The 23160-nt window shown below is 40.8% G+C and overlaps 1 protein-coding gene across 2 annotated transcripts in view; it reads left to right on the top strand.

Annotated features, from left to right (window-relative positions):
* The window catches only part of RASGRP3 (RAS guanyl releasing protein 3), a 672488-nt gene that overhangs the window by 502101 nt on the left and 147227 nt on the right, over nucleotides 1–23160 (top strand). For both annotated transcript variants that reach the window (XM_078648770.1, XM_078648769.1), the window contains 2 exons: nucleotides 4118–4393; nucleotides 11479–11556. In XM_078648770.1, coding sequence (XP_078504896.1) covers nucleotides 4118–4393; nucleotides 11479–11556 — 354 coding nt within the window. The remainder of the gene's footprint in view (nucleotides 1–4117; nucleotides 4394–11478; nucleotides 11557–23160) is intronic.

Below are 23160 nucleotides of genomic sequence, written 5' to 3'. Positions count from 1 at the left end.
GTCAACCAGCTAGGTACGTGAATTAGATACCTTGACCCTTTTCCTTTACCATGCAACACGATGTGTGCCTAACACTCCTTATCTGCCCAATTAGCAATGTCCCCTCACCTCCTCTCTCCCCAGCTCCTTCGCACAGCCTACAGACGACCCACTCTGGGGCTCCATAAGTCACCCTGACATCTCCCAAGACTGTTGCTTATAAGGATTCTACTTACCCAGGATCCTCCCAGGTACTTTGATTACTCCCTTTGCCCTTTCTCCTCTCCTGCACCATGGGCCCCCCCTAAATCTCCGCCCTCTCTTTACAGCACTCCTTCATCCAGACAACCAGTCCTGATGATGATCCGAACTAACCCGGATCGAAACGCCGTCGACCCAACAGCCTGATCTATAGTCACACTTCTTCCTTGTGGCTCTACATTTAAATCAAATAAATTAATTGTGCCTGCTGTGATATCACAATGTCACATGCGCCGTTAAGCCACTCACTGTAAATAGTTTTCACCTTATGCACAGTGCGCCGCCAACGCTGCTCACTTTTCACTTGCGTCGCCACTTGCACTTTTGTACACGTTGTTTGCACCAAGTTCATGCAGTTGTCATTAATTCAATTTATGCAGTGCTGTTCTTAACTGTATACGTCTGACCTTGGAACTAATGTAACTATATAAAGATGAATAATTATCTTTTGCCTTAAAAAACGAGTATTCTCCTTCTTTCCTGCTCAAGTAATGCTATGTGCATGCTGTTTATAATTGTCTACTGACTTCCACCTTTCAGGACACTGTGTTCTTGTTGCATCTTACCTACCCAGTCCTGAACGGGTCTACGGGTTACACTCCTGTTAATTATACTAAATATCTCAGAGTCCTCAGAAAGGGGTCCATTCGAACGCCACGGGAAGGGGTGGGAAAGGGGGGGGAAGGGGGGTAGTTCAAGGGAGGGGGCAGTTGGGGTTAGGGAGGAGTCAGAAGGGGGGTTTGGGACAAGAGCTCTAATATGCATTATTTTGCAAGGTATTACCAACACCAACGTGCACAGACACCTGGCATTTATCCCCAGGGATCGGCCTCCTGATGCGAGAACGGAAACAGGGGGCTGCAGACGCATTTTGTGTTGTGATTGTCCAAAGGTTGCGATGTCTTGTCTAAATGAAAATAAAAATAAATTTGATAAAAAAAATAGTAGCATGCACCCTAGTTTTCAATGTTGAATTTACAGAAACCACCAATCATTTATTCTTTTTCAAGTGCACTGAATCTCATCCACATTTTTTCTAAACTCCTACTTTTCAAACTGCCATTTCATTTCCAGAGCACATCTGAGTACAACCAGATCTCCCTCCAAGATGCTTAGAGTGTGGATTGTAGGACACAGCAATTTTTCTGGATTGAAAATTATGCAGCAAATAGATGCTTTCTCAACCTTGACTTACCAAATGTGGATATTATGTGGATTGGCCAGAGAGGATTGAGATGTTACCAATTGATGCCATTGGTAAAATCCTTTTTGCATCTCCCACACCCTGACCTCATAATTGTGCACTGTGGTGGCAATGAACTAGGCACTTTGACTGGGGTAGGTCTGGAAATGCTTTTAAAGGACACTTTTGGGCAATTGATGTCACGTTTTCCACAAACTGCCTTTGTATATTCTAATATATGCCAAAGGCAAAAATGGAACTGGTCCAGCCAATATTGTCCACAGATTGAGAAAGCAAGGAAACATGTGAATAAGTCTGTTTCTGCTTTCCTCAGAGACTATGGTATAGGTTCTATATACCACAACAACTTGCGTTACAACATGCAAGGCATTTATAGAGGAGACGGTGTACATTTCACAGATAAGGGAAACAGAGTCTTCCTCTTGAATTTTAGACTCTGCATCGGTACTTACTTGTAGGTACAAAAAACACTCAATAAACACAATGGCTCTTTTTAGAGCAAACCAACATCTAAACACTCAAACTTTAACTGTATTTTTTTTGACGTGCGCGCAACGTGCGCGCACCTCGCAAATGTTTGCCTCGAGGGTGCGTGCAACGTGCGCGCACCTCGCGATTTTTTTCCCCCCCAAAAAAAGGGTTTTTTTGGCCTTCGGGGTCTTTCAGGGACCCCCTGAGAAGACCTAAGGGGTCAGGGAGTTTCTACCCTGCCCCCTTTTCACGTTTTCCACTTTTGTTTTTGTCTCTCTTCTGTCTCAGACACAAAATGGCGGCCAACACTTCCTGATTTCGACCAATTGGAATGTTGACAGACGTCTAACAGAAAATCAGAATTCCGCTCGCGCACACCCGATTTGCGCACCGTAAGGGTAGAATAATCAATTTGTTGTTGTCTGTCCTTATTTCTTATGTCTCTGTTGGTGGATTTGTATAGTTGTTTTAACTCTTTGGTTACGCAGTCATGAAATGTATCAATAGCATCTCTAATTGCCAAGGGAACACAACTCGATTTACCTTTGAACGGAGATAGTCCAACTCCCTTTTGCAGTTTATTAATTTTATTAAGTCTCGCTTGAGTACTCAGATTCACGTCAGGACCACACGGTTGTGAGACTGTCGCAGCTTCCAAATCATGTAGAGATAAAAAAGTGGAAACATCTCCTGCCGTGATACCACCTTCCTCCAGTGTAGCATTCAGGGGACGGTCATCAGATTCTGCATTGGTTTTTAATTTCTGTATGGAGAAGAATTTTTTAAGTTTTAGTTTTCTGATAAACCGAAAGACGTCTATCCGGGTTGCCGCATATTTGAAGGATTGTTTGGGGCAAAAATTTAAGCCCAACGATAATAACTGCTCCTCCGCCTTGGTCAATGTATATATATATTCTCGCTCTATGTTGCACCAGGATCTCATCACTCACGGACGGGTGCTTTCTGTGGTGGCGCAATATCACTGCTCCTTACTCTCTTCTTCCAAAAAAGTCAAGGCACTCACGGAATGATACCCTGAAGAAAGCATACCCCAACGCGTTTGTCTGTTGTTGTGCAATAAACAGCAACAAAATCTCTCCGTGAGTGCTTTGACTATTTTTTGGGAGAAGAGAGTAAGGAGAGCGATATATATATATATATCAAAAGCCAAGTGGTTTCTAACTGCCACCAGAGCCCTGAGATTGTACGTGCTTCTTCAACGCTGCCCTAAACACAAATGCATCTGAACAACGCATTCTTTTACCATATATGCCTTCACCACGCATGCCTTTTCCACAAAATTATGTGGTAAAGGCATGACTGATAAAGAGATATGTGTGGTAAAATTCACACCGAGTCCTCCAATCTACCCCAACCCACCCAGCCCTAAAAAGTACCTCGAGCCCCCCAGCCCTAAAAAGTACCCCGACCCTCCCTGAGCCCTAAAATGATGCAGATCCCCCCAAACCCTAAAAACTACCATGCCCCACCATGGAACCTAAACCTACCTTGACTCCCCTCTGAGCCCTAAAAACTTCACAGAGCCCTGAAAACTACCCTGACCCACCCTAGGCACTAAAAACAACACAGACCCCTCCTTAGCCCTAAAAACAACCCTGACCCCAAGTCCTAAGAACGACCCCAACACCTAAAAACCCGGCTCTAGCCCTAGCCCCCCTTAACTCACTGCATCCTCTCCCGATCCTTCCTGTGCCTGAGCCATCCCATTCCAACATCTAGACCATGCATATGCCTTAACTACCCATATGCGTAATAAAGGCATATGCGTGGTTATTGGCAAGCGTGGTTGCGCTTGCAGGGAAACAGTACGCATGGCTTAGGCCACTTTGTAAAGGCTGTTTCCCGTACATGAGCAAAGAAAAGAGCCAAAGAGTATTTCATAAACATTGCTTGATCCTACAAGCAATTAAGACAAATACTTATGAGTAGGTCAGTCATTGGAATCAGCATAAGAAACAGGGTAAATAGATGAGCAGTAAACATTGTTTTTAGTTTTTCTATATGCATCTGCCACAATAGAGGGTGAGATCATGGGTATTACATTCAGTGTGTGAGTTCTGTTTTACATAGCTGTTTGTCTATCCTGTGCAGTTCATATTTGTATCACAATTAATTGCATTACTTATTTCTGTCTTTTATGCCCAGTTTTAACAGATTTTGCCCTGTACTTTCTCGCCATAGGACTGGAATGAAATGACTGAGCTGGTCTCATCCAATGGAAACTACTGCAACTATCGAAAAGCCTTTGCCGATTGTGAGGGCTTTAAAATCCCCATTTTAGGGGTTCACCTAAAAGACTTAATAGCCGTTCATGTCGTCTTTCCAGATTTTATAGATGAGGACAAGGTGAACATTGTGAAAATGCAGCAACTATATGTAACCCTCAATGAACTGGTTTCCCTACAGAGCGCATCTCACAACTTAGAACCCAATATGGATTTGATCAACCTTTTGACGGTAAGAGCTGCAGCCGTTTCTGTCACATGGGCACACACTGGCTGTCACTATTATGGGTTATGCTAACATGATACACTGTGATATATCACGTACACTTGTGAAGGACTTCTCTAGTACCAGTGGCCAATCAGTGCGGACCATAAATAGAGCAGTAACTATTGAAGAAACTTAGATAGCGAAATGGTTGAAAGCATCACCTGCTATCCATTATATTCAGTTTCCAGGTCTACCTTTTTGTCCTTTGCTTAAATCCCCCCCACACTTTGAAACTCCCACTTACCCCTCCTTCACCTGTAATCCCGTTTTATGATGTTAATAGAACCCTGAAAGCTCGCGTGTTCCACATGGCATATGGGCAGTATTCGTTTCTGAACTGATGTTTCCCCCTCTATATGCACACATGTCTGTTTCTATCCTGCCCTACCAGCTCTGGAAGCCTTTCAATACATCCACAGCCCTTGCCCTTCACTGTCTATAAAAAAAGTTCAACTTGAGGATTAGGTTTCTTGTGTCTCTAGCACCTTTGGGCCACTACGGATGGGGTGGTTTTATTTCCACCCCATCAAATAATAACATGTTTAATTGTGATATGGCATCTGGTGGACCTCCACAGAATCCTCTGAAAGAAAAAATTTAACACAATTGCACAGTATCAGGAACTTGGTGCTGCACGAAGGTGCAAGAAATGTGTGGTACAAAGACAGTAATTGAAGATTTTAGATACTGAAAATGTATTAAATTTGTTCGAATCATTTTACTTCAGAGGTCACTGTAAGCCAATCATTGTCTGGTTGCAGTCTCTCTGTATTCTGTTGTGGTTCTATTGAAATCCATAAGACTGTTGCACAAAGTGACTCGATGATGAATATTCCTAGGCCTGCTTTGAGCCGTTGATCCAGAAATGTGTTTCAGGTAGACCAAAAGAACCCTGTCTGAAATAAAACTTCCCAAAGATGTTGCTTGTCTTGTTCAAAAGCAAACCTAACGAGTTAGATCTCGGCTCAAAATGTAATGACAGCAAAAATCAGCATTACAATTAAAGATTTGTACCAGAACTGCTTTCCCATACTGCATTGACATGCACAGGATTGTCCATCATTGGGCCGGGGAACAATATTCAGCCAGATTTTATAGGTATTATCATGAGACAAAATGACATGCTAGTAATATAATTCAAAATAATGTACCCCATGAGTGACTACATAATTCACGCCATGAGTGCCTAGCATGTAAATGTGAAATGAAAGGCCTCACATGTACCGATGTATGGGTTTATGCATGGGCTAGTGATTCTTGGCCTTGTCAATTAATATTATTTTTCAATGTAGTAGAATAAGTCAAAACAGCCACAATAGATGGTGCTTATAGGGTAACCTGGCTGGATGTGCTTAACACTTTTACGACTGGAGTAAGGCAGGGTTTGCTGTAGTGTAGTACTAGGATGCAAGAATGTCCTAAGTCAACAGTATGTTTAAACTGTACACTTATCCAGAAAGGTAGCTTTTCTGGCTTTGCGGAACTTGCTTAATGCACCCTTGCAGCAGAGGAAGAGGGGATTAAACAATTTTGCATAGACTTGGGTGAGAAGCGTATAGTTTCTGATGTCCAGTACCTAATTTGTACCGCAGTTTGCCAGTGAGCACCACTGCCACTTGTTTCAAAGGATCAGGACTCTTTTACACCTCCTGCAGTATCCCACTCCTGGGGCCTCATTTATGAGGCCGTGCGTCACTTCTACGCCACCGGTGCGTCACTTTTTGTGACGCACCAGCAGCGTAAAAAATGTGCCTTGTTGCACCATATTTCTAGATAGATGCGTTACTTTGTAAGCCCCTGCGCTACATTATACCTACCATGTGTATATAAAAAACAATCCTATTAAACAGACGGGAAGAGTGCTCGCAAAGAGAAAGGCTTCAAAATAATTCCAATATAAAAATTCTAATCTTTTTAATAAGTATTCATGTTAAAAACAAAACATTGTATACACCAAAATTACATAAATTGACATACATAAACAAAATATACACAATTAATACAATATTATCATGAAATATAAAAGGAGCAAAAAAAGTGGCAATCAATACTCTCGACGCGCGTTTCGGCGTTTCTGAAAAACACCTTCTTCAGGAGCCACAAATAAATCTGAAATACACAATAAATAAACATAAAAATACAAACACTTACATTTGGTAAAAGAATCTATATCGATTCGCATTAAAACAACGTATAGCACATAGTTAATACAACAGATTTAAAACAATTTTTCCTTTCTTTACAAAACAACTTCCCTACTTGTTATAGCAGTATAATAATTGCTAATCAAGTTACAAACCTAACATTTTTATATTTGAGCAGCTGTTCAGTAATTAGATAAAAAAATATATATAAAAAAGACCCCAATGGGAGATGACCATCCCAGATTAACATGATACAAGGGCAATAATATCTAAAAGTGGGAAGACCAGGGACATTTGATTACTGGATAACTTTTGCCCCATTTATATGTCCCAAAAAAACTATGTGACAAGGCAATAATATAATGTAAGGAAGACAGTACTTACTCTTAAAATGTCATCACATTGGCTAGTACCAACTTCTAATTTCTCAACAGTTCATGGTTTGGTGTTGTATAAGATATAACACTAAGTTACTGTGGGTGGAAGAGGACATGTGTTAGATGTCAATATAAGGCGAAAGTACAGCCCAAGTAACTGATGATAGACACAACATAAATAGTTCAGCCAAAAGACTCAGATAGATGGTTCTAAATGGGTCTGGAAGGTTCTAATCGTCGTGTACATAGGGACCACATAGCCACATTTCTAATTCTAAATATAGTTTCGTTTTTTAAGATATCATTTGGCGTTCCTAATAAAAACAAATGTATTCATATTTTTATAAAGACGACAATCCACTCAATAGGATTAGTCACTATTTAATCTCTTCCTCACAATTACCGTTCGTCGCATTTATAACTAAAACCATGGATTGAACAAATGCTTACCTATGAGTAAATACAGAACATCCGTTATAATATGGGGTTCAACTGGGACCAATACGTTGCCCTTAGTTATTTGCTTCACGTCTGGTCTCTTAAATGTAACTAAGGGAGGGTCGTGAAAAAAGGGTGAACAAAAAGAAATAAATCTCGTATTAGTCCTAAATTTACCTACTTTCTATCTTGACTCTCCCAACAATATTACAAAGATCTAGAGTATTGATTGCCACTTTTTTTGCTTTTTTTATATTTCATTATAATATTGTATTAATTGTGTATATTTTGTTTATGTATGTCAATTTTATATAATTTTGGTGTATACAATGTTTTGTTTTTAACATGAATACTTATTAAAAAGATCAGAATTTTTATATTGGAATTATTTTGAAGCCTTTCTCTTTGCGAGCACTCTTCCCTTCTGTTTAATAGGATTGTACTTTGTTTTCTCCTGTAACCTGCACACATGTCACTTTTTCTTTCTGTATTGCACCGTTTGCTACCTCATGTATTTTGTTTGCTCACAATTGTCACTTTTGCCACATGAAACTTAACGTTTGCTTTTGTAATTTGTTCACTTGTTATTTTCTCCTCGTGTATCATTACAGTTCTTATTGTGAAGCGCTCTGACGCCTTCGGGTAAAGTCTGCGCTATATAAAAACGCATAAATAAAATGTTGGGGCTCGAGGACCGGCTACTGCAGGAAGGGCTGGGGGAGAGGCCCTCTGAATGTCTCCCCCTGGAGCGTTAGGAGAGGCAGGAGAATGCCATCCATCACTGTGGATACAGGCATGGGCAGCGCTGCCTCTGCTTCCGCATTCTGCCTCCCAGAACAATATGCTGCTGTGTGCTCCGACAGTTGCTAATGTTCACATGGGGTGGTTTTATAATTAGATTCACTCGTTATCGAGGGTGGCTAGTAACTAGTTTCCAGATATTTTGGATGAATTCTTTTTCTCTTTCCCAGATCTGTGCAGATTACGTCTAAAAATGTTGCATGATGCTCGGAGCAGTTAATGTAAATTGCAGTCAATAAATTCTAAGATCGAAGCAGATTATGCTTAATATAACGCATGCCGTACTAAGCAGGAATGTGTTATGCAGTTAATTCTGATACGTTTAAATTAATGCATGCAGTTCAGAGCAGGAATGACAATTGCAGTTGATTTTCTTAAAAAATGAACTTCAAGATTAGAGTAGATTTCAATCTCACTATTTCAGTGCGAGGAGTTGGTCACTTTCTTTTCGAAGAAGGTGGCAGATATTCAGGTCTCCTTGTCTCCCACACTGAAACATTTCTCTCAAACTGGAATAGGTTCTTAGAACCAGCTCAAGAGGAAGAATGTATCCTCTCAGCAACCGGACTAACCCTACTTCAAGGAGCCATCGAAAGTCATTACAGCGGACCCACATTTTGCTATGTGAAACAAGCTTGTGTTCTGAGGCGTAAGTGAGAAATGTTTTTCACCTCATACAAAACCAGCCTTGACAAAGCTGGTAGATCTGGATTTAATTAGCTAAATTATGCTAACACAGGCATGTACAGAGTGTGTTGGCTTTGTCAGTGCTGTGGAAAAAAGTAGCAAGGAGTGACTTTCTATATAGAATGTACATAGGAGATAAAGAATTAAATGTCACAATATGATGAATGAGTATTCTTTTGAGATGCAAAGTAGTCACTTGCGCTTTGCTAGAGGGTGGATTGATGCACCATACTTTCAATTAAATGAGGCGAGAGAGAATTACTTTGCTGTGGGGAGCCAAGCACACACTATGTATAGTTCATAACAGACAGGTGTACTCTCAAGCCAGACCTAAATAACAGCCAAAACCAAAGGCAAACACCTTCTATTGAGCGGAGTCTGCAGAGAGGGCAAGAACTGAATGGGTCACTAATATACAATTACTATCCTTGTTCCTGGCTGAGGGAACTTCACCTTCATTGGTGCTATATGTTATGTACTTGGTTGTTCAAAAAAGAAAATAATTTTGGTAGATTTCATACTATTGCTCGAATCAAAATGTTTGCACTAAAACTAGTTTACTACAAAAGATTTACAAACAAAAAAACGTTTGCATCGGAGCATGATTTTTCACTACATACAGTGTTACTGTCCACATTATAGTTGTAAGGAAGTTTGATTTGAGACCTCCCTCACAAAACGGTCTCCTTTGACTGGATTGAGAGACAGTATTTCTGTACCGAGCGCACCTGTTTTGAAAACTTACTGTACAGCGGACTGTTTCTGATTACCAGCACCTTCATAAAAGACTTTAAGCATGCGTCTATTTACCATAATCTCATGCAAAGCGTCAATAATTTCTTAATGTAAAGGACCACTTATCTCTCCAGCCGCGCTTGTTTAGTGAGACGCCTCTTACAACAGCCACCCTGAATGGCCGCACCAGAGGCCTTGCCGTTGCCTTTGCTGGGGCTAGCGCTTGTGGTGAGCTTCAGGGCTCTGGAATGGATCTCAGACTGGGCGCAGCTGTGGTCACCGGCGGCGGCCCAGTACGTGCCTTTGCACGTGAGAGATAAGATGCAGACATTGAGCAATCGGATTTCACTGCAGCGGAACTTTTAATTAATACCCGTTGTCGTACCTCGTCGAATCTGAATGCTTTGTAGTTTTGTTTAACTAGTTATCTTCTCTACTTAGAGCAACGTTTCATTCATGATTTTTTTTTTTAGTTGGGGCCGGTATTAATGTGTCCCAAATTAATGTCAGTAAACCAAACTAAATATGGGTTAAAGGCTTTGTTACAGTGCTGTTGGAACAATTTTCTGAGTAGACGGTGCTGCAATCAACATAACATTACAATAGTCGTACGGGTTATAAAAAAAGTTATGAAAAACTCACCTTCTTTGTGCACATTTCAGCTCTCAGCTCTTAGCTCTTGGAACCTTTGTATCCCTCCTCACCACTACTCAGCCAGGCTCTACGCTCGACCCATGTCCCCCTTGGTGCTGGGTAAAATGAAAGTCAAATTTATGAACCTGCTCACCCTCCGACTGCCATGGGCAGGAAACAGGAGCCCTCGTTGCCTGGCACAATGAGCCAGGAGGCCGGGCTTCTGGAGAGCATTAGCAGCCCGCGCTGTTTACACCTCTAAAGAAGCAGATGGGTTTTTAAAACGTCAGGTCCGGGAGGCACGTCACGACGTGAGTGATGTTTAGAACGTCATTGACGTCTGGATGCCTAAATCGTAGCCTAATTCGGACAATAATCTTGACACCAAACTGCTAAATAATATTACTGTCTGTCGAACCTTACCCGGCCCCCGGCCAAGATTATTGTTGACACGGACCATGGTGTCACCCCTTTTGATGGTCTCACCCGGTGCGGTCCGCACCCCCCGCACCTCCCTAGTGTTTATTACTGGTACACTTCTTGTGTCCTCGTTGAATTTTCTAGTTGCAGCACTCTGTTGCCCTGTGACGAGGCCCACGATAAAGACAGGTCTAATGAAAAAATGCTGAGTGTTGCTGAGTTTCCTAAACATTAACACGAAGTTATGTGAATTGCTTTATATCATCTCAACAAATAGGTGAAATTTAAATATCAGAAAAGTAAGTGAACAGTGATCAGTATATGTAAAGTCTGTTCAGAAAGGCAGCATGTCAAGCAATGTGTGCAATCTACTAAATCTACGCCATTGCATCGGACTTCTTGCAAATTATTAAAGTTTCATTTAGGCATAAATACAGCCCTCGCCCTTGTACTGTTCAGATAGTCCAAGATGGCTGATTTTTTAAACTCTTAGTATAATCAAACCAATTAGTACAAACCTAGAGAAGGAATGTATCAAATATGTCAGTCTTGCGGCTTAAGGAAGGTGGAGTCCTATTATGGAGTTGCTCTAAAAGTAACAGCTGAATAATATTTATTATCTTCTCTTACCCATAAAACTGATCCCCTGGTAAGATCTTGTTGCACAGGGCGGCTGAATCTCCTAGATGCATACGCCAATTATTGTCATTGCCCTTGAATTAGAAACCTACAAAGGGTAAATGTGTTTATCAGTAGAAGTCAAGATGATCCTTATTTCACTGTGATTTCTCCTTTACATTCTTTGTTTACGCAGCTTTCCCTGGACCTGTATCACACGGAGGATGACATCTACAAGCTTTCATTGGTGCTAGAGCCAAGAAATCCAAGATCGGTGAGACATTACACATTTCTTTATAAACGTACGTAATTCATGGATATTAAGTGGGAGGAGAGGTACAGAGGTATTACCAATCTACCATAAAGCTAACATGTTTGTGAAGGTTAAATGTACATGTATGTGGCTCCCAGAACATTTCGCAGTTTTCTAGTAAGTATGTGTATTTCTCTATTTACTGCGTCAGATAGCATTAGGACATATCTAAAAACGTAGAAGCCTAAACAATAATGCTTCCTTAATGCTTATGGCCAAGTAGACAGACTTTTTTTTATTTCAAACCCCACTCTACAGATACTGGTGCAATGTTGGTAATTCTTGCCAAAATGTTTCCCGCCCCTAGTAAAATTTTGGCCATAAAATAGTCCTGGGAACCCTTTGTATAATGTAGGCTTTCATCATATAATGGTATCTCTTTCTGGCAATGTGTTGTAGTCTTGACAGAAGGGTGGTCATTACTGACATTGGGTACACCCATGGCACTGAGGTGCCCACCCATGACACAACAGTGCACTTACAGTATAGTGGCTATTCTTCACATATTGTGGGCATCCATTGCACAATGGGACCCATCCGTGGCATATCATTCACTCTGGCACAGTAGTGGTATTTCCTTTATTATTTTAAGCATCCATGGAACAATGATGCTTTTGACATTATGATGATAATTACTGTAATATTGTGGGCATATATTGTGCAACTGGGGTAATTCTTGACATATTGAGGGCATCGATGTCACCCACACCTGCGAAAATGCTGGCTATCTAAGCATTGCCACCATTATGCCAGAGTCTGATATTTACCATTTGTCAAGATTACCACCATTCTGACAGGGCTGGCACTTTCCCTGGGTGGAAATGGGCAGCATCCCATGGACGTTCACAAACTGACAAGAATTGTGATCATTGTGCCAGGGGGACCTTTTTACCATGGTGTGCAATTGGCATCATCCCATGGATTACCATAAGCTGCTAAGAACTATTGCCATTATGTGTGGGCCAGAATTGTACAAGTGGTGAGAAATCGTATCATCACATGGATGCCCACAAGTTTATAATACATACACATATGCACACAAACGAACACCCCACACACACACAGACTGGCACTCAGCCACGGCCCGTACAGGTAAGAGTGGTGGGGCCCGGGGGGGGGGGAGGGGTGATTTCGACGGACAATGACGAGGGAAAATTAAATAAATAATTAATTTTCCATTGTTGATGTTGCTTAAATCACTGTTAAAATGTCTATGCCAACCTTGGTCTGAGATAGGGTTACCTCCAGATTCCTTAGAAGGGTATGATCTGTAGCACAGCAAAGTTTGATGCACAGTTTCTTTTAATGTGAATTACTTCACTTTTATGGTCCATGGTGCTTAGCACAGACCAATGGAAGCGTGTCTCTGAAAGACAGCCACCTTACTAGAACTTAAATTCCTTTTTTTGACTTTCCTTCTAAATCTTTGAATCCATTCAGGCACTAATGTTTGCGGTGTAAATTGTAAGTTGAAAAGGGCATTAAAACTGAATCCTACACTGCTTTAGTGCGGGAACTGAAGGATCAACTTTACATAATGAAAGTAACAGGGATCGGGTATTGCTGTGCAGGGGAGTCGCCTAAACAACTTAAGTGTGTGTATGTCACACGTTGAAATTGCTAGGTCCAAAGTGCTGTACTGCAACACAAGCCAGCCACCGGCTGAAGAACCATTCACAGGGAACAGCTCTGTTGTACTTGTGTGGGTAAAACATTTTGGAGTTGATTATGATGTGTAATGATTTATTAAAATATGTGTTTTGTTAAGGCACTGCAAGAAACATTTCTGCTTGCAATACATAAAATGAGATACAAACTTTGTATCGAACAACGTTTAAAAGAAGTAAATGCTGCACCACAGAATTTTCTGTGAGAGAGTGAAACTTGCATTCAGCTGTACAAAATGTGATTAGAACATGAATCGAATTTTGTTGTTAATTATATTAATGTAACCTAAAAGTGCTAAGAGAAACCCATCACTAGGTATGTTTTGTCTTAAACGTGTCCTTTCCAGTCCAATTGAGATAACTGCATGTTTTCGTCCAAGGTATTTTAGAACACATGAGTAAATATAAACCACTATAAAGGCTTCACTTGCTCAACCTAATGTAGCAAGTAAACTCTCAAACGTATGAAATCCGCAGCAAGGATTATATTTTTTAGCATGGACTGTGTTATATAAATCACAGCTAAGCAAAATTACATTAAAATGCACCATTTTGCATTTTTCTAAGTTAATGTTAAATTGTGTGTTCAGTAATGTTCTACCCTGGTCAGGTGATTAGAAAAGCCAATTATATTTTGTGATGTAAATGTTTTAATGTATAGGTCTTCCTGTGAAATATCCATTGTTTCACTGACAAATAACCCAGTACTATTAATAGCCCATAAATGATTATGTGTAGGAATTGAAAAATATTGAAACCCATTTGAACCAGAAAAGTAGTTAGATAGTGTTTTTGGGCACTATGTTTTAGCTGAAAACCCCATTGGAAATGTCCAGGGTTATTTGAAAAGTATGGGCCATATTATCAAGGAAGCTGCGGTAGTTTATCGCCGCTTTACCGGCAGGAAACTGCCGATAAAGCGGCAATAATGGGCTCGATAATTTGCGATTCGAATTTCAATCAAAGCCCAGGTTAGATGTGTGAACATCTAACATGGGCTTCGATTGAAATTCGAATCGCATATTATCAAGCCCATTGTCGCTGCTTTGTCGGCAGTTTCCTGCGGTAAAGCGGTGATAAACTACTGCAGCTTCCTTGATAATATGGCCCTATATTTTTATTAGGCTGATTTGTAATCCAGTGCTGTGAGTGTACATGCTGTCAAATTTAATAAAACCAGAAAAAAGAGGAGTATTCCTTGTAGAACTTCAAGGCACTATACTGCCTTGATAATGTATCTAGTTTCAAATAGCATTCATATCATGTTTAGCTTCTGTCTTCCGAGAATATTAAGCTTGTACTTGGGGGATCACTGCTTAAGGAAATGACATGTGGAACTGAATTTTATCCCACCCCACTTAATTTCTGTACATGACTGGAGCCTGTTTTAAAAGCACATTTGCTTAACTATTTTGGTCTTGAGTTATTTCAGTACTAAGGAGGAATAAATATTATTACCTCCTCACTTTGAGGTGCATTTCTTTATAAACACTGGAAGCCAGGCAACCTCTGCAAAACATTATGTTAAAAAACATGTTACAAACATCAGATAAATGCGTCCAGAGTTTTTTTTCTTCAGTTTTGTGTGGTCTGCCCACTACAATGTGTACATGGTTTAGTTAAATTTACCCCAGATGTTCTGCACTAGTTCAGAAGCGCTATTTATAGACTGATTGCATGTATTGTATGTATTGCATATGTGCATATATTGGGTAGGTCCGGGATGAACAATCCTTATAAAAAGTCATGTTGTATATGACCTATTGTGTAAGTCGCCTACAGATTAATACTACTTAATTCAGTAAGTGTGTTACTTGTGAAAGCATAAAATGTGTATGTCAGCACACTGTTGAATTCCAGCCAACACAAGAAAAGAGACTCATTATTTAGCAAACCCCATTAACATTTTATGGTGTATGGGTTCAACTACCTCCCACAAGGTGCATAACCCTTTCAGCAGCTCCTCCAGCAAATACAGTTGTGGTACTAATGACAGCTGAAGGTGAGCACCACCACCACTAAGGCATGGATATCAAATTACCCCATATTTGGTACATCCAACAGTCCTTTGCCCAACCTTTGAGACAGAGGCTGGGGCAGAAGCCGAGGAAGAAGAAGAGAGAGAACAAACAAGTTCAATGGCAACAACCAGGATCCCAGATACAGACCAGGAGCCAAACAGCCAAATAAAACTAGTTATAAACCTTTTCACAAGCATCCCGACCAAGGATGGAGGTGAGGTCCTGCAAAAAGGTCTGGGATGTGTACCTACACCACGTGAAGACCCGTTCCCACTGACAAATGAACTCCACCATTTCTTTCGTAAAATTCGCCTTTTGGTGTTTTTTCAAGACAGAACCATCCTGATCGTGAGTACTCAGTATTAAGCAATCCATCAAAGTTTACACTGACTGTGGCAATGACCCGAAGTGAAGTTCTAACCTTTGAGAAAGTTGTGCTGAAAGATGTGGCATAAATGTGACCTCCTCAACCATATGAAAACATATCATCCAGACAACGCCAGGCAGTTAGGTACCTCATGGACGACCCTATAGTAACCATCAAAGCAGCCGACAAGGACAGAGAAATAGTCCTCATGAATACAACAGGCTATGACCAGGAATGCCTATGACGATTGGCGGATGGCTGGTACTACCTTCCAATTGAATCCAATCCCACCGAAAGACACAAGTCGAGGATCCAGTAGATGGTGACAGCTGCAGAGGCCCATGACTGGATTACCAAACATGAAGTAGACTTCTTGGTTAACCCATCTCCGTGGACACCCTACTTCTACATTCTACCCAAAGTACACAAGGAGGTTCTCCCCCCACCCGTGAGACATATTGTGTCAGGGATAGGCTCCTTGCTTGAGTCACAGAAAATTTTGTGGCCACTTTCTACAGCCACTGGTCACAAAGACTCCATCCTTCTTAAAAGATACCAGGGTTGTGCTGAACCTGATTGCAGATACGAACCTTCAAAAGGACATATACTTCCTGGTAACACTTGATTTAGAGGCTCCTTACACCAACATGCCTCAAAATGCCACCATTCAGGTCAGCAAGGAAACCCTTCGCGTAGAAGTCTGGACTTCAGCCACCCCCATTGGCTTCATCATCAAGTGTGCGACAATCGCACTGAAGAACAAGTTCTTCAAGCTTAAAAACCAACTCTACCATCAGATACAAAGAACCTCTATGTGGAGTACCTTTGCCCCGATCCTGGCCTGTCTGTATATGCTTAGTTTTGAAGGAGACATATTTTCACAGACAGAAATTCCTACAGGCCAAAAATTCTGTCATGGTGATGCTACATTGATGATATTCTCACCTTCTGAAAGAGCAATACCACAGTCTGTCAAGAAGTGTGCCTATGGATCAATTCTCTGAATCCATTCCTGAGTTTTACCCAATTGTCTCAGATAACAATTAACGTTCCTGGACCTACTGATCTCCATCAATCAAGGGATTTTATCCTTCAAGAAAAACATGGACTGCAACAGTCTACTTTTGTTTGACAGCCACCACCCCAAGGCCTTGCAGGAAAACTTACCGAATTACCAATTTCTCCACGTCTTGAGAAATTGCAGCATCTTAAAGGACTATGACATCCAGGTCAAATATCTGAACACCAATCTTGCCTCCCGCAAATTACCCTCGAAAGCCATCAATCAGGGCCCACAAGAGTGCACAGAATAACCACTGTGAGGCCTTGCTCTAGACCAACACTCGACCCATGGAGGACGTTCTGACCTATGAAACCACCTTTACTCCCAATTCCAACCGCACACAGCGCATCATCATGAAACACTGGGCTATTTTACAATCAGGGTCCCTGGATATCCAACGTCTATGATTTGACTTCCAATGTACCCATAATTTGAAGGACCTCTTAGTACACACTAGACCCAGGACCAACCCCATACTAAAACAACACTCTCTTTTGACTCTACTTCCAGTCATGGGCCATTACCCAAGAGGTTCTTGTTAGGTATGCCTCTTGACAAAATTAACCAAAGAGATCCAACTGAGCCAAGGACAGATTTGGACACAAAGGAGTAACACTAATTGTAATACGAAGAATCGTGTCTGTCTTATAACCTACCCATGTAACCTACTACACGTGGGAATGACTACTAGACCGGTAAAAACGAGAATGAAGGAACATCGCAGCAATATTCGCTGCAAACGCAGCACCACGAAAATGTCTGCCCGCTTCTGCAATTTCAATCACACTCCTGATGACCTTAAGTGTACTATTTTGGAGACTAACAATCTATGGCATAGCATGACACTGTTCAGAAAAGAGCAGCAATGTGTTTTCTGCATCTTCATCGATGCTCAGGGTCTAAATTATGATATCCCATGGTGTGAGGTGTAACCACTTGCAGTACAGAAGTCCCACACAGACATACGGTTATGTCTGTAGAACCACCCATAGAGGAGGAGTCTCCCAATAGGCTACTGCCCAATTAATATCACATTTTGTAGTGACACTATAACACCATTTAACAATTCAATTCACTAACACCTCCCTGAGTTATTTTATGTTGGATAATGAAAGCATTATAAGGTGTTTTTTCAGCATATATACACATATAACAATAATTAACTTATCTTATTACCTTTCGGCGTATCCAAGCCCATACTGTGCACTTTATACAATTAAACCCCATACTGATTGGTCTTCAATGCTGGGGCTTCTTGGCCTAGAACCACTTAGATGTGGATATTTTTATATACCATTTGTTCTCTCCACATGGCAACCCAGCCTTTCCTAATATAGCGGCCTTATTCGGACATCGCTGCCGATTTATTAAACATGCATTGTTGCGCACGCACATATTGGGCTACCATCACACTGATGGACCTCATCAGGCAGCAATGGCTCGCCTGTATACAAATGATGTATCATTATCTTCCATACAAAAATGTGAAATAGTTATCAAACCACCTCTTACAGTGGCCCCATTATAAATCTGTTCCCCTTGCTTCACATCTAATAACATCTTTCCTCCAAGATATAAGCTGCCAAGTATACGGGTCCCGGACTCAGATGGGACCCAGACTGTTTCACCTTTGTATGACACACACCGAAAATGGCTGCCTCATTCAGAGTTTGGTGTCTGCACACTATGCCCCCACACATGCACATACTGCGCCTCAGCTACCCTAATGGGACTCCCCTGGGTAGACAATTAGACTTTCTCTGCTACATTTCTGCTACCACATATACAGCTCAGTTGGGGCTCAGACCGCTTCGCCATTCTTACACTATGTATCCAACGTCGGGCCTCATTTGAATTTAGCTGTCCATACATCATGAATGCACCTTCTCGCATGCAGATACCGGGCCTCAGTCAGGCTAATGGACCACCCCAGGGCAGGCGGTTGGTCCAAGGCAGATACCCCCACTCACAACATGGCGTCCTTTGCCAGGTGTCACTACCTGGCTACAATTATGGAGGCTGGCTCAACCATAAATACCTCGTGCTTGCCCCTTTCATTACCACTCCAGGCAAGCAAAGGTGGGGTAGGTCTCAGGCACTCTCCTCGCAGGACCACGTGAGTAGATTTTGACTTTAGACTTTCAGCAGGTAAAACTTCTCTGCATTACCAGAGGGCTTCTAATGCTTTCTTGCTGATACTTTTTTACTGTATCTCACAGTCTTTTAGCAGCTGTGCGCAATCCTCTGCTTCTGAGCGGATGTATGACGTTACAACGCAGGCTATTACAACGCCTGCCTTTACAACGCGGTTTTTACATCGCATACCATTACAACGCATAGCGCTTTTGGGTGTTGGATAGTGAATAGTTTAATTTACTATTCCAACTCCAGTCCCCGTGTACACTAGGGAAGGTTATTGGACAGTAAATTAACCTATTCTCTATCCTAGAGCGCCCCCCAGCGCAATGCGTTGTAATAGTTTGCGTTGTAATGACCGCGTTGTAATGGTAGTGCGTTGTAAAAGTTTCGTTGTAAGTGATGTTTACCCTTCTGAGCTAAGGGGCCTGAAAGATTGTTTCAACAGGGTAAGATTCATACTCTCACCTACGGGGACTTCACTACCCTTTTCTTGTGTATGTCATATGTTGTACTTCTTTAATACATGTTTTTTAACACATATGGTCACTTGCCTGGCCTGCTGTATATAGGAACACTTACCACTTTATAGCTACATTTTAGCACGTTTAAAGCATGAGTAGACTTGAGAAATCAGTGTGCTACACTAAGCAGCATCTACTTACAAATGTTATAAAGTCTGCATTTATAATGTCTTTCTACTTTTTCTGTCTAGGTTGTACAATCCTATACTGAGGTATTTTCCTATTAGGGGAGTATCTGACAACAAACATCACTCTCTAGGTGTAGGGCAGGGATCTTCCTGGTCCTGAAGAAATGCTCATTTCAGACTCACATACACTTTAAGGCTATCCAGGTTCATTAAGCCGTCATGATAGCCCCTTTTTCATTGTTTTTATCTCTACCAAGGATCTATTATATTAAAATTAATTGTATATCCCTTAGACAAAGTTAATTCGTTGGACACTTTATTTGCATTCACTCCCCTCTCCACATTCTGCATCCTCACATGCACCATCATTACTAACAAATACTAAAAAGATCTCCAATAAAGAGCCCTCTTGTGGGGCCCGAAAGGCATTTCAGGGCCAGCCCGTCAAGGAGCCTATGATGAAGTATGACATCCATTCGGATGTGTGAGAGCACCAAGGAATAATCACAATGATTCCCTGGGGTTATCCATTTCCAACCCAGCTTCCTTCCTTCTTCTACAGGAACAGTACCTTCTCGATTTACTGGTATGGGGCAATTGACCACCAAACCATGTCTGGTGTTCATGATGTCTCAAAGAGACTTCAATGTCTCAGTAGAGTACCTATGTATCTACAAATTGTGTTAGTCTATATCTCTAAAAAAAAACAGTGTTATAAACTATATCCTTAAACTCCACAGCTCCACCCATAAGTGAAAATATTTGCAAGAGGAATGCAGCAAATTAATTTACAAATATTTCAAAGGGATATGCAGCATGTCCCTTCATCCTCTCTTCCTATTCGGAACACATCCAGCAAAAAGATATGTGTGTACCGTGAAATAACTCCTCTCACAATAGAAATTACTTGCGCCATGTTAGGAAAGAGATTCAATAAACATGGGACACAGAAGTCTAATGGGCAATAACCTTTTATCAGTAAAGCACTTAAGAAACCTTTGTTAAATGGTGCTCCCTATTGAACAGTTAGAAGGTAACCTGTAAAATTGGTCTTTTCAGTGTGCAATCAGAAACTAGTAAAAAGTCTAGAAAAGCCAAACATTGAAGCACCAATGTTGCGTAAACTGAGTCTTTGGCTCAGCTCTACAAGGTTTATTTTTACAAGCATGGGTGACAAGAGTGAACTTAGGTCAATGCACCCGCTCTGAATGTGTAAGACAGGTTATGATAGGCCCACAGAACCCCACCCAGTACATAGTTGAGGTAGTGTTAATGCTTTTGGGTTACTAACAGGGAGAAGTTTTAATCCAAACAATCGTTCATTAATGATTTACACACTCAAGAGCACTAGAAAAGGAATATGTATTTCAACATATTTATTTTAAAATAGTTCTATAAAAATGACCCGATGAAGTGTACATAATATATACAACATCACAGAAGATGAAAAGCAGCAAAGCTTTTCAATAACAAAACAGGGAAAACAGTACCAATATAATTTATATTGCTTAACACCCTCACTGTGCTATTTCTAAGCACGGTGCTATATCAAGTAGATAAATACAAAATAAGCCTGAGTTTTGAAGGTGGTGCACATACCTGGACAACAGGATTTGTTGCCTGGATGGAATAGTTTGTCGCCCATTTCGAGCACAAGCCTGAGTGCTAGGAGATTGCATCTACGCAAGAATACAATCAGGGCACCAGTTTGTGAAGGCAAAATGGAATGCTTCACAGAGTCTCAGGAGTCAGGATGGAATCTGGTGCTGTGCTGTGCCCAGCTGGATCTGCGATTTATGTCTTCAATGTGGGTGAAGTTTCTTTCCTAAGTGGTCTAGTGGCAGTCCTGATATTCTGTATCTTATCTGAGATGGAATTTGCTATGTCACCTTTGGAATGTTGTGACATAATCATATACATCAGTGGGTGTACCAATAAGGTAAAAATACATCAATATAGACATGTACAGTAACTTGTCTTCACATTGAAATGAAAAGGGGTCTCTGAGCTGAAAGACACGATCCTTATACATTATCCTGTCTAACTTTATGTAGTAGATAGGGCTTTGTGTCAAAACTCCTGGGTGGTTACATTAGAACAGCCATGTCCCACCCATGGAATGCCCCCTTGATGCACAATAGCACAAAGTAGTGTGTAGCACTAAATTGTATTACTTTAGGACACCCCAACACAGATCAGGATATTCATTAGGAACTAAATCCCAACACCACCCTTTGCGCTGGGCTTGCGTCACTTTTGTGATACAAACCTGGATCAAAGTGTCAGTAAATTTCCTCTGAAGTAGCCAGTCATAATCTTGAGACCCCAGTGTCCATTACTGTAGTCTCCTTGTGGTATTTTCACAAGATTGTACAGTTATACAGTTTTTTTTTCAGATTTATAGCATGAGAAGTTTCATTCAGTCAACCACAACATTCTTATCGCTATTTCTAAATCAGTAATCGAGAAGAGCCTTTCCTCATGAACTCCATAGTCCTAAAGTCAGTTGAGGGGAATGGTAGGGTAGGGATGATAGTCAATATAGAATGTAAAATATATTCTGAAATCCTAGAAAGAAGAATAGAAAAAAAATCCTACCAAACTTAATCCACCAATTACAAACAGGTTTTATGCAAGCAGCAGCATTCAAGGAACAGCACATGGTTATTATGCCAGATCACAGAAAAAATGGTATTGTTACAATTACCTACAGAGGCAGTGCCACTTAATGTGGAGAAGGCATTTGATAAATGTATACATTCAGTGCTATTTCAAGTTGCTTCAAAAACAAGTTTCATCAGAGTGATTTTAGTTCTATATCACAAGCCAGTGGTGAGATTGAGTGTTCTAGGTATTTCTATTAAACTCTTTTTGGTTGGGCCAAAATACATGACAGGACTATAGTTTTAGCCCCTTATTATTCCTACTACCCTCAGAACCCTTCCTCTTGTCAGTTAGAGATGAAAAGAAAATTATGGGTATAAAACTCAGTAAGTACATAAATAAAGTGGTAGTTTGTCCATATAATGCCCTCATTATTACTGCAGATGCCCAAACCTTAGTTCCTGTAATACTGGACATTATTATGAATTGAATATACCCTTAAAAACAAAGCTGAAGTCAGACTATTGAATATTACTTGCACATCAGATGTAATATACAACAAAGGCTTATGATGGCAAACGTAACCACTTTTGAGTTGGGTTTAATGGTCAGTTAATAGAAACAGCGAAATTCTATGAAAATAGATTTCAAACAAGGTAAAACAACCACAAGAAACTTTTTAGCAATATCAGCAACAGGTCACTTATTTATCGTAATGATAATTTGTGTATTAAAACTCTGAAAATGTGTGGATCTTTTTTCCTGAAAAATTCAGTTTTATCGTCTTTTCAGGCTAGTCATCTTATTTTATCTAAGTAGTAGAACTTGAGGTTTTCTCTCTCTTCTTGATTGGATAGGGTTAGTACAATCTCTCATTCTCTTTCTAGCATCAAATTGGTTACATGCTTACTTTGAATTTTCCTACAGTAAGAAGTTAAGGTTTTACTTCGACCACAATTATAGTGGTGGCCACTATCTTTAGCCCAGCATCTCAGTTTTTTAAATATATTTCCTTTTTCATACAAAAGCTTTCGTTCCCAGTGTCTCTGTCACCG

This window comes from Lissotriton helveticus, chromosome 6 (genome assembly GCF_964261635.1).
Source record: "Lissotriton helveticus chromosome 6, aLisHel1.1, whole genome shotgun sequence".
NCBI lineage: Eukaryota > Metazoa > Chordata > Amphibia > Caudata > Salamandridae > Lissotriton > Lissotriton helveticus.
This window is presented reverse-complemented; position numbering and strand designations above follow the sequence as displayed.